General features: G+C 34.8%; 1 protein-coding gene across 1 annotated transcript in view; it reads left to right on the top strand.

The window, feature by feature from the left end:
* LOC126187405 (nuclear hormone receptor FTZ-F1) overlaps positions 1–11,375 on the top strand; it is a 219,090-nt gene extending 207,715 nt beyond the window's left edge. Inside the window, exons 6-8 of the mRNA XM_049928474.1 lie at positions 256–356; positions 2,242–2,448; positions 8,057–11,375. Coding sequence (XP_049784431.1) covers positions 256–356; positions 2,242–2,388 — 248 coding nt within the window. The 3' untranslated portion in view covers positions 2,389–2,448; positions 8,057–11,375. The remainder of the gene's footprint in view (positions 1–255; positions 357–2,241; positions 2,449–8,056) is intronic.
* Positions 11,376–12,937: the final 1,562 nt, after the last annotated feature.

The raw sequence follows: 12,937 nt of genomic DNA, 5'->3' as shown, positions 1-12,937 counted from the left end.
CTTTGTTGACAAATACAGTGCACTGTCTCTGTTAGGAACAAGTTTAGAAAAAATAATTATTATCTTGGACTGTGAGTGGTCGTATGTGATAATGTACTTAAAAAAAAATTATGAAATTTCTTTGGCACTGCAGCATAAAAAAAAGTTTGTGGCAATTTCTTACATATTCTGTGCTTTGTGCACCTTAGATTCTTAATGCAAACATAGTTCTGGAATTTCTAACTTGTTTGTAATATTTGTGCTATTTCTATTCAGATGTACGAGGATTGGCTAACAGGAAACACGTCCAAGAAGGCCACGATCAGGTTCAGCAGGCACTACTGGACTACACGCTCACGTGCTACCCTCAGATACAGGTGAGGATAAAGCAATGCGCAATCTCTAAGCAAGCAAAAATATTCACAAAAATGTAGCAAGTATTCTCTGGGATTGGAAATGATGGATTTTTTGTTAAGTTACTGCAGCTGCTATTATGGTGTGGATGAAGAAAACTCTGATTATCACTTTGTAACACTCACAAAGATCATTCCTAAAGTTGGACAGGAAGCCGTAAAAAAATGCAAGAGGATTATTTTATTAAAAGGAACATTTCACTGTGAAGCATATTAAATTAAATAATAGGGTTATTTGAAGCAGAACCTTTAAGAAGGATTTTGAGGCACAAGATGGAGATAAACAATACAGTCAATAATAAGACTAGTATGCTCTGTTTTAAAAGGCAAGAGCTTTGGCTTTAAGCACAAACCAATAAGGTGCTTAAGTGTAACATCTAACATTAAATATCTCCACATCAAATTACATCCATAGAACATTGATCGTTTACACACTGAAGATGATGTTACTGTCTGTGTAGTTATTTCCATTGCAGATTTCAAATTTAAATCTTTGAAGAGTGCATTATTCAATGTCAGTGTGGAGTACAGTGTGGAGCTACAGACTGGCTGACATATTTTGCTGAGCTTAGCAGGATGCAGCTGGAGAGCCATCTAGCTTGTTTGCACTCCTTCAGCATAAGGGCCATTCTCATTTATTCCCTCATGGACTAGCTGGTGTAGCAGTCTGCTTAGCTGCAAGCTCATACCTGTCAAATATTGGAAACCTTCTCTTCAGTACAAATTGATTTATGACAACTTACACAGTGTTAATACTACATTTCAGTGAAATGAAGAGTGAAACTTTCAGGGAGTATATATTATTAATAGCTAAATACTAATTTTTTTCTCAGAAGGCATTACTCAGTGCTGTATTATTGTCAGACTGAAACAGAAATGATATTTTAAAATCATAATTTAAATAAATAAATAAATAAATAAATAAATAAAAGCTTGAATACTCCTAGCTAATATCAAAATCATTCATTAGAATGTAAATGCACATGTCAGCAAACAGCAATATGTGCAGTCAGATGTTTCCATTTGATAATAGAAACTTAAAATTCATTCTCGAATGTTTTGTTAGGATTCACATTTAAGGAAGACAGTTCGATTTGCAAGTGAAATAGTGAGTGTAGAAACAGTAGTTAAGTTAACAAATTGAGATCTGTTTAAGAGTTTAGTGGTCACCAAGTAATAAATTTTTCATGAGGCAGCAATTCACTCAGAATACACATTTTTCCTACAATTCAAATTAAATGTGATGACCATCACTGTTGCCTGACAACAGACAATGTCTCATTGGAAAATTGAAACATATCCATTGTTATAACCTTCTGTGACATATAATGTGAAATAGATGCAGAAATCAAGGCACCTGAAAACAGATTAATGAACTATAAACATTTATGAATAGCCAAAATGGAAATAGAAGAAGTACTTACCAGGCCCCAACAATTGTTGACTCCAGAACACAAGCCAGTAGAAACTTGATATTCTCATATAACGATGCTAACTAAGGAGATGTACTGATGAGAAAGAAGAGAATATTCTGATTTATCACAGTGGGTTAGAATGTGAAGACAGGTCTTTTCATTTACTATGCCCTCCCACAATCTCATGTTTATTCTTTTCTGTATCCAGAAGAGAACCTATAATTATGTGAATGTGACATTTATATTAGTAGTTAATTCACATCTGAAATTGTTCTAACACTGGTTTTTGTAATAAGTTAGTAGGAGACATAAAAACTATAACACTTCTGAACAGTAGAACTGTTAACATATGCTGTATTTATAAGGAAAGTGTTTTTTATATATAATATAAAGTTGTGGTAATAAGTAATTTCACATGTGTCATGTTGTTACAGGATAAGTTTTCCAAGCTATTGCTAGTGATGCCCGAGATCCATCAGATGGCAAGTCGTGGTGAAGATCACCTGTACCAAAAACACAGAAGTGGTGGTGCTCCAACGCAGACTCTGTTGATGGAAATGTTGCACGCCAAGCGTAAATAGCATCATCAGTCACCGCTTCAGCGGACAGCAGCTGTGCGACAAATGCCTCATGCTCTCCCAGTGAGTAAACAGGAAATGTACTGCTTTATGATGACGGTTTCACTGCCATCTTGTTTGTAGTAGTTTTGGAAAAATATTTATGAGTTTTGGGGGAGTGGTGATATAACTATCACTATGTTGCAAAAGAACAAATGTATGCAGTAGATCTGAATTCTTGACAACAGAGAGGAGAAAGGTATTCTTAGACATGAAAGTTTTGGTTCTCTTGCCTGCATATACCTGTCAATTAGTGTAAATGATACCATAATTAGTCAGTACACATTTACTTATTTTAACCATGTATCTTGTACAGAATTTTGAGTAACAATCTTCCCACTCTCCCAATTTTATTTTGTACTGATACATTGATCTTTTTCAGTATTGATTGATTTTGCATGTTGGTTCACTTTTTTCTGCAAACAACAATGGTAGCATCATTAAAAATATTGATCATGTGTAAAATATTATATTTTAAAAAATCATTTGTCTCCATGTACAATGATGATTGAATACTTCACTAGATGTTGTCCATATGTACCATTTTTGTACCCAAAAGTTGTTTCCATTAGTTAATCATGAACATTTTGCCACTGTGTTCTCTAAAGCTTGTTTTTCATTTTGAGTTTTTTTATTCCTAAAAAAGCTTCCATTCATTACGGGGTCTTTTTCTCGTCTGTCCTGTTGCAAGAGTTTTTATTGGCAGGTCAGACTTGTGCTATAGACAAGAAACTGAAATTTCTCGTTACATCAGACTGTTCCTGCTTTAAGGAAACATTTCTTTATTGCTAATTTACTTTGATAACTTCAATTTTTTTGCTCTGTTGTGTTTCATTTTACATTCAAACTGTTAGAATGTCAACTTATTCATATTTTTACATGATGATACAATTACTACTAATAATTTATATTCTTTGTTGTTTTTAATAATTTTTCTTTACACAAAATAGGCTTATTTTCTGTCTGTTGATCATTGTTTCCATTTCAAAATTACCAGTTTTGGAAATGTTTCCCATCTGTTAACAGATAAAAATGAATTACAGTTGGGTTCTAATACTGTGCTTGCAATACAGTATTACTTACTTAATTAATCCTTGGCACTATAGCCCATGTAGGGCCTTGGCCTCCTGGACAATCTCCTCCCACTCTGCTGGCTACCTTAGCTCTCCATCTTCTAACTTCCATTCTTCTCAAGTCCTCCTCCACATTGTCTAGCCATCTGGTCCTTGGTATACTGCTTATTTGGCATCACCTGGTTTTCCTTCGAAACTTTCTTGACTGTGCTGCTCTCCACTATTCTTTCTACATGTCCCAACCAACATAGTCTATTACTCTTTATTTCTGTCACAGTATCTCATTTGTTGTACAACTCTCTGATCTCCTTATTATTTCTGATTTGCCAAAACCCCCTGTCATTCACTGGCCTGAAGATTTTCCTAAGTATCTTCCTTTCCCATCTCTGCAACAACTCCTCATCATTTTCCGTCATTGTCCAAGCCTCCGAACTGTACATCACCACAGGTCTCTCTACTGTATGATCAGCTTGAGATTCCTACTAAGTCTTCTTGCTTTAAATACTTTAATCAGTGCGAAGTAGCTCCTGTTACCAGCTGTAATCCTTGCATGTATTTCTCCTCTCATATCATTATTCTCTGTTACCAGTGACCCAAGATATTTAAAGTTCTCACAGCGTTCAAATTTTTTCCCCTTTCAAAGTGATGCTTCTTTCTCATTCACTATACTTTTTCCTAGATGTTGACATATACTTCTACTGATTGTCAGCCCCATCTCCACTCCATATCTATTTAATTTTTCAAGCTTTTCTTCAAAGTCCTGTTTCCTCCTGGATAACAAATCAATATCATCTGCATATGCAAGAGCTTGTGTCACTCTATTAAACAGTGTCCTGCCAGGGTTGCCGCTTTGTATCTTTTGCATTACCCTTTCCAAGGTGACATTAAGAAGACTAGTGGAGAGCACATGACCCTGTTGCAAACCTTGGTTAACTTCAGATGCCTTTGATAAAGTGCCCTCAACCTTAACTTTACATAGTATTCTTCTCAGTCATTTGGACCAGTCTTATTAGTTTGTTGGGTGCTCCTACATCTTGCATTGCCTTCCAGAGTTGATCGCTTTTGGAAATATCATAAGCTTGTTTGAAATCAATGAACAGCTGGTGGAAATTGATGCTATACTCATAACCTTTTTCAAGGATCTGTCTGTTCGTAAAAATCTGATCTGTAGAGGATCAGTTAGTTCTGAAACCACACTGGTAGTCTCATAGATACTCTTCTACATATGGTTTATAATTTATATAAAAAACAGCTACCAGCCACATGTATGGTTTAAAAAGGTTTATTATCTTCAGACCATGACCGGTTTCGGATTTATCTTTACAAATCCATCTTCAGATGGCAGATTACAAGTGTTCTTAGTTGGACCTAGTTTTGTTTATGTTATTCATTTGCTGCACTGGGAAAGAAAAGAAATATTTTTGTTGTCATATCGGTAATGGTATTTTTACGAAAGATTTACTTATTTCCCAGTGCAGCAAATGAATAACATAAACAAAACTAGGTCCAACTAAGAACGCTTGTAATCTGCTACTGAAGATGGATTTGTAAAGATAAATCCGAAACCGGTCATGGTCTGAAGATAATAAATCTTTTTAAACCATACATGTGGCTGGTAGCTGTTTTTTATATAAATTATAAACCTTAAGTACAACAGCCACGTTTCTTAACATGTCAACTTTCGACAAAATAGCGTCTTCTACATATATACTGAGTCAACTTGCCTTGATTTTTCCTGACACTTTATATACTATCCTGAGCAGTGCCATTCCTCTATAATTTGCACAATCGATTTTTCCTGACACTTTATATACTATCCTGAGCAGTGCCAGTCCTCTATAATTTGCACAATCAGCTTTGTCATGTTTCTTACATACAGGGCAGAGTATAGCTGTATTCCATTGTTCTGTCATATTTTCTCTCCACCATATTTCCCACCATATTTCCACTATAATCTCATGCAAAACCTTATTAGTTTTTCTCCATCGTATTTTATCATTTTTGCTGTAGTATTGTTTTCTCCCAGAGCTCTGTTGTTTTTAAGAGTCTTGATACTAGCTTTAACTTCTTGCAGAGTAGGTTCCTCGACAGTTTCCTGGTACTCTATCTGTTTACTTCCTGCTACACCTCATCTACCATAGCAACATCTACTACTCCTTCATTTTCCGATTCGGTATTTTTGTGATCCCATCTGGGGAGCATCGTGTAACTTTCCTTATATCCATCCTTTGCATCCAGGTGGCTATAATAATCATGTTATTGCCCATGGCAAAATAATTAGTCTGATACCATTGTCATTAGAAGCTTCATACAGACGATCCTTATCAGCTGCTTTCCTACATGCAATTTCTCTTCCTACTAGAGCATTAAAGACCCCCATAACCACCTTAATATCATGCTTTGCCACCCTTGCTATCTACTGTCCCAGTTGCTCGTAGAATATATCTTTTTCCACCAGCTGTGCATCTTCTGTTGGAGCATACGTATGTATGAAGGGTATACTGAAGTCGACTTTCCTTCATATATGCAGATTTTTTCACTGACAGGCTTAAATTTCGATATGGCAGTCTCATGAGCATTATCAACTAGAAAACCTGAGCCTCCATATCCTCTGCCTCCACAGCTGTAGAACAGTGTGTGTGTCCCAGATGGTAATATTCCACTTCCTTTCCATTTCACCTCTTGTATTGCAGCCATCATCACATTATATTTCTTCATTTCCTTGTTCAGATTCCGTAGTCCTCCAGTCTTGTTCAGTGTTCTCACATTCCGTGTTGCTAAATACCAAGTCATATGCTATTTCCATTGCCAAGGTTGTTTATCTGTTACATTCATCTGGCTTCACTTGTCCTTTGGTTCCATAATGAGCTCGTTTTCCAGGATAGGGTTGTTAGCCCCATGCCCATTCCTCTTCCTTTATCCAGACTTGGAATTGGGACTGGGATTTCCATGGTACCTCCCAATGGCAGTGTACAATACAGTATTACAGAGCAAAAAAATTAATCATAAAATACAAAATCTGTATAAATCTGTATAATGTACCATATCTCATAGTTATAGGGTAACCTGTCTTAATGAAACTATCAGTTCACTGTTATGTGTATTAAAACCACACTTATATGACAGTGAGCTATAGTTATGTTAAGACAGGTTGTTATGTCATTTTGATATGTGGTATGTTGTTACAACTTTTGCGTTATAATTGTAGTACATTCTTTTAGATTTATAATGTTGTAATTTATTTGTAATAAATAATTTTACAACTGTAGAGGATTTTATCATTGATGATGAATAACAGTTGTGTAAGTCCCATGAAGAGAAACATGTGTATTTTAGTTTTATTGTTTAGTGGCTCTGAAGATGGATGATGTTGCCCAAAATTGTCAATTTTGAAATAAGAACAATGATAGACAGGCAGAATAAAACCAGTTCTGTGTAAATAAGGACTGTGATTGCTCCCTGTGACAAATATGTCCAGTTTTGATAATTTTTTCTTTATTTTCTATTAGCCTTGAGTAATATTTTACACTGAAAATACAATTTATTTTCATTTATTTAAATGTGTAGTGCATGGATATTATCAACATCTTGGATGAGCACTTTTACTATTTCTTCTATTGGGTATCTTTCAGTACTGAACTCCTTTAGCATTTCTCATTGCTGTATCAGTGTAAGATTTCTTCAGTAGGTACAATAAACTATGGTTTTGTTGTATCACCTATTTGCAGTTTTGGCATATTGGCATCTTGGTTTCACACTTCCCAAGAGATTAACTGTTGTATTAATGTTATTGGTAAATACCTAGCTTCATATCAGCTTAACCCTCATCAGACATCTATCATTTTTGTGGTCCTACTTGTTTCAGACATGAAAACACATAATAAGACCTTCAGTTTTACAAAAAGACAAATTAAAACAATTATACTGTGTCTGTTACATTTAATTTCTTATAGGAGATGTTTAAGGGTTCACACTACCATCTTCAGGAGGTTCAGTGGTTTATGTTTCTGTTTATTTTTCTGGATGTAGCTAGTTGTCTGCCTTATATTCCATTTTGCTACAAATTTTTTATTCTTTGTCAGTTATCATAATATGGCACTGAACTGATAAGTGGTAAGTTATTACAAAACTACTTCAAAGAAGTTCCAACAATAGCCACCTACAGGCCATTATATACACCCTTTTGTATCAGTGAATACCACACATAAACACACAATAAAAACAGACCATACTACATTCCATATGTACTGATCATGGGAAGCTCAATTTTTTCTACACTCATCCAGTAATATCAGCATTCAGTGTCTAAATAGACTCCAATGTTTTGGTGTAAATCTTTTTAGTAAAATTACAAGTTTCAAAAAGCAATAATTAAGTTTTCATTAAATTTATTTATAATTAGAGAAGTGTAATTCCAGTAATTAATATCCTTGTGCCATATGCAACCCATCTTCTGTTAAACTACTACTTTCTGTTGTGTGTCAGAAGCTATTCAAGGACTCGGAGCTGTCACAATGATGATGACATGCAGTCTTATGTTTGTTGGTCTTCTGTTTCAGGAGTCCTAAATGGTCAGAGTGTCCACATTATTCACCCACTGAAGCCGCCAGCTCTGATGAAATCCTGCCGAACTGCCTGCAATTTCCCACTGCCGGTTACCTGTGAAATTATTATACTATATGTTTTAAAACATGTATATTTTCATTTCCATATGAAATCTTTTCCAATTTAGGTATCAGTGACTTGCATTTTCTGCAAGAAAAGCTTAAATTATAAAGTGCAGAACAAACTGTATGGTGATCAGTGTGAAGTAAATGTGCATGTTGAAAGGCTTGTGGAAATGAATCAGGCAGCAGTAGCATTTTAATGTTGTTGTATTAAGCCGTGTGTTCTGTGAATATATTCAAGACAGTAAATGAGTTCGCAAGGCCAGTAGATTATTGCTTTACAAGAATGGACAAATGTATTGGGGCTTTATGCCAAGTGGATGGACAACAAGTTCCTGCTGTCGATTTTGGTGCACCATTCATGATTTGCGACCACCAGTCATTTTTTGCAATTAACACGTGTTACTGGGCTGCGTGATAATGGCCACAGTGTTGCTGAATGGTGTGCCTAGCTTGAGATGGGCATTATGTTTGTTATTGAATAAAACTGTTATGTTGGTAACAGATCTAAGCAAATCGTAGCGGATATATTTTGTGTGTGGTGAATTTATAGTTCAAAGTGCAATAACATAACAATTGTAATGAGAGTCCTTGGTGGAAGATTGAGGGATATGCATCAGCTGAAGGCAAGGCTTTATTCTCTAATTTTATATTTAAAAAAGAAACACAAATTTTTGACAAATAATTATTGTACAATTGTCATAAGCACAGTGAAATCTAGTAGGTCATATTTTAATAGTCTTGTTGACTTTTTTAATAAAGTACATTTGCCTTTAAAAAGTACAAAGTCAGAAACTAAAGAAAATGTCAGACACTGTGTTAAGAAGCTAAGTTGACTCAGGATTTGTAATGTGCTGTAGTTGAGATGCTAACCCTCTGCTGGAGACAAGACCCCAGAGAGACTGACTGCAGGTGGCTTCAGTGTTTGCTGTGAGTGAGGCACTTCACTGTGTGTTGAGTTATTGCATTTTTAGAGATATGTCTTTATTTTTATCAATAAAAACTGATGCTTCTTCATCCTGATTGTGACCACAGTATCCTTGCTCATTACCATTTTTTATTTGTGGCATGTTTTATAATTTTTGTGCATTCTGACATTCCAGATAAAAAGCGCACTGCTTTGTTCTGGAAGGGATATGAGGGCATCGTCAACCGTACTGTAGTTTTAGCTTTTGTGACCAGTAGCCAAACTGCTAGCACGGTAAGGGCTTTGGTTCTTGTCATACTGCAGAGTAATTTGATTTTGTAGTAAACCTCGGTCTTTTAGCAGTGCTCAGTTTTTCTTTCATTGCATTCTTGCAAGTTTAGGCCATAAGCTGGATATAACAATGATTTCAACATTCCACTTCACCAGACTTCTTAAATTTTTGGGTTTCTGTATAAGTGCAGCACCTTTGTCACAGTATGCAGCACACATTCGCTGGCAGAGTGCTAGATTTAACTAATGATTCCCAAAACTCTGTTCTGTTTTCATTTATTTAACATTTCTCTGCTCAAGATGAGTTCAGGTGGTGGACTAACTGTGACACTACTTTAGTTTATTATTTGTGTAGCAGTAATTTGTTATTAATTTAAAAGCAAAGAGCAAGGCTGCCGTGGTCAGTGTGTTATGTGTAAGCTCGTTAACATGTGTAAAATACTAGTTGTTATGAAAAGATTATATATATATATATATATAAATATATAAATATATATTATAAATATTAAACATTGTTACTGTGAACTTATGTGAAGTGCAAGTTTCGTGTTGGTAACACTTGTCTCTGGTATCTCCACAGATACATGCAGTAGTTACCTAGCCCTTCATACCATGCTTGAGATACAGTTTTGCCAACCAATATTTGTTATTATTTCTCCGTTATGTCACTCTTCTATTTCTGCTATTCCAAAAACATATCTTATTCTCAAGAATGACATATTCTTGTGATGTTTTATGATGAGACAACTTATTTGTTTTTTGACCAGTTGTTGTTGAACCATAATGGTTATCGATTTAATAATTTTCCTGTTTTATTCCTGTACATGAGCAGAGGCCTGTAAATCATTTGTGGCACTGTGTTATCCATTAATTCGTATGTACTACAGTAGAGATTATGATATCACTACTTTAGTATGGCAAACTGTTGTATGTAATCATGTCTCCTTTCATGCACAGGAAAAGAAATTCAGGATATGTTGAACATCAAAATATGTTGCATAGTGTACCATTTTTAAACTACAGGCAAGGATCTAGTCTTTTTATAGGCATCCCTTGCAGTGTCCAGACTTCAGGTACTGCCACAGGGTGTGGCAAGAAAATTGTTGAATGTGTAATTATTTCAAGAACAATTTTATACAGAATTTTATTTGTTATATTGATGGAAAAGTGTATCTGAGAAAATTGTCAGTTGATATTTTACTGTTAACTGCTCTTATGTTTTATGATGATAATAAAAATTTTATATTTTCTCTTTGCAATGTGGCAAGTGTTATAAAATTTAAGCCATTGTTATTGATATTGTTATCATGGAATATACAAAGAGATGTTGCTTGTTTTAAAGTGGTAACTCGGAGCATTGCAGTAGTTGATTTTTGATCATTTACGTGAAGGTCCTGTATTAGAGAACAACTAGTAACCTATTTTAATTTAATTTTGTATCACTTTAAGGGAAAGATATTTCCACGTGACTTCCTTTTCTTTATCTGCATAATGTTAAAATAAGATTTTTTTCATCACTTCTGTTTCTGTAACTGATGGAGAAAGTTTTGTTACCTCAGACTTTTGCCCACATTGTTAAGTCACCATGCCTGATGTGTGTGTGTACATATATACATATATATATATAAAAATGGACCTGTCTGTAATGCTATTGTTTGTACAAAAAAATTATGTGCTGTGTCCGTTGTACGGATGTTATTAACATTTTAATGAGTATTGTTCAAGAACAGATGGTTTGCTTCAAAGAAGATTAATCTCTGTCTCTTAATATAGTTTTATTTTTGTAGACTCTTGGATCATGTTACTAGTTACCATATGAAATTTTAATTTCTTAAGTGATAAACTATAATTTGTACAGAAAGTTATGTATGATGGACTTCATTTTAGGTGATATTTTTGACAGAACTTCTGTTGAATCGAGCCATCTGCTAGACCAATGTTCCCCTACCACAGTGTGTCTGTGAAAGGTAGGCAAACAGGATGTAGAATAAAATCCCTACCATTTTCAGTAAACGTGTCATTTTATTTGTATCTGTTAGTATAATGTACTCCTTATGCCTTAATAATCCCATTGAAGAACATGCTCTTTTGATTTTCCCATGAAAACAATTGTCAAGATAATGGAACAAGTATTTTGGTTGTTAGGTAAGCTTTTAAAACTTTGTGTGAAGGTCTTCATAATATATATTAAATTAAAACACTACATGCTGAAACTTTCGAAAGAAACTGCAGGTTTTCAACTAAATAAGTGAACTTACTTTGCAACATATTCTTGAAAATTCAGACATTTGTTATGTCATGGGATAAATCTTTGTATGGTTATTTTACAGTCTTCTGCTACAGAACCACTGAGTAGAATACTGAGTGTTACTTTCAGTTGTTGATGCTGAACCTGTTACAACAGCTGTCATATTTTATCAATAACTGCAAAATGTCAACAAGCCACAGACCACCACACCTAACCTGAAGTGCCTGCCCCCCAAGTTTCTTTGGAGTTTGACAATATGCATTGTCATTCACAGTGACTCATCACGGCATAAAGTCAGTAAAGAGAAATAATTTTTGTCCATACTATCATTACCATCAGTTACTGAGGCAATTCTTCTGTCTTAAACTAATATGTTAGTCCTCTTCTGATTGATGCTACGAAAAGTTAGTTAGTGTTAAGATTGGTTCCTTTATTGATGTAACACCAAAAACATTCTTGACCACACCCTGCACTTATTGTTTCCTCCATTTGCAAACGTGGATTGCAGCCACTGTGCAAATATCTTCATGTGATGATTTGTAATAAATTATTTAATAATGGTGACATATTTATGTGATTTTCTTCTTTCAATCTTTCAGTGTGATACACCAAATTTAACAGTTCATGAATGGTAACTGATGGGCATCTGGTTCATTCATCGTCATCAACTTACTTTCTGGTGAAGTTGTAGAAGCTGTCAAACAGTTCATGAACCAATAATGTCATCTATGTGAACTACTTTGATTTAGTGGTGAATATGTACAAGGTATTCCATGTCTTGCATTCAGAAATCAGCTGCTCTCACTGTGTTTGAAATAACATTTTGACTTTTTGATGAGGAAAAAGAAAGTCAGATTCCACTGCATGCAGATGAGCATTATTTTGCAGATGTACCACAAACTTAGCAACTGAGGGAAATGCCATTTCAGAAGAACAGATATACATGTTTTACACTAAATTATAAGGTATCACATAGGAATCCACTTCTCCTATTTTTAGTCATAGAAAACTTACAAGTTGGCGATCGGAATCATACCATGTAGGAAATATGGAAATTTCTCCAGTGGGGGAAATACAGCTCTGGGACAAAATGAATCATATTCAGATCCCTTGAAGTTAGTATACCATAGTTGTTTAAACAGTTACCATTGACAATATTGTGAAGCAACTGAGAAAAAGTAGTTGACCATATTCTCTCTCTCTCTCTCTTCCTTCTTAAATGACACACATTGAAATACTGCATTTGACTGCTTACTATGTGCCACAACATTTGCGCCAAACAAGCATGCTTTCATATTTGAGATCTTCACATAAATGTTATTTCATA

This window comes from Schistocerca cancellata, chromosome 1, assembly GCF_023864275.1.
Source record: "Schistocerca cancellata isolate TAMUIC-IGC-003103 chromosome 1, iqSchCanc2.1, whole genome shotgun sequence".
Taxonomy (NCBI): domain Eukaryota; kingdom Metazoa; phylum Arthropoda; class Insecta; order Orthoptera; family Acrididae; genus Schistocerca; species Schistocerca cancellata.
This window is presented reverse-complemented; position numbering and strand designations above follow the sequence as displayed.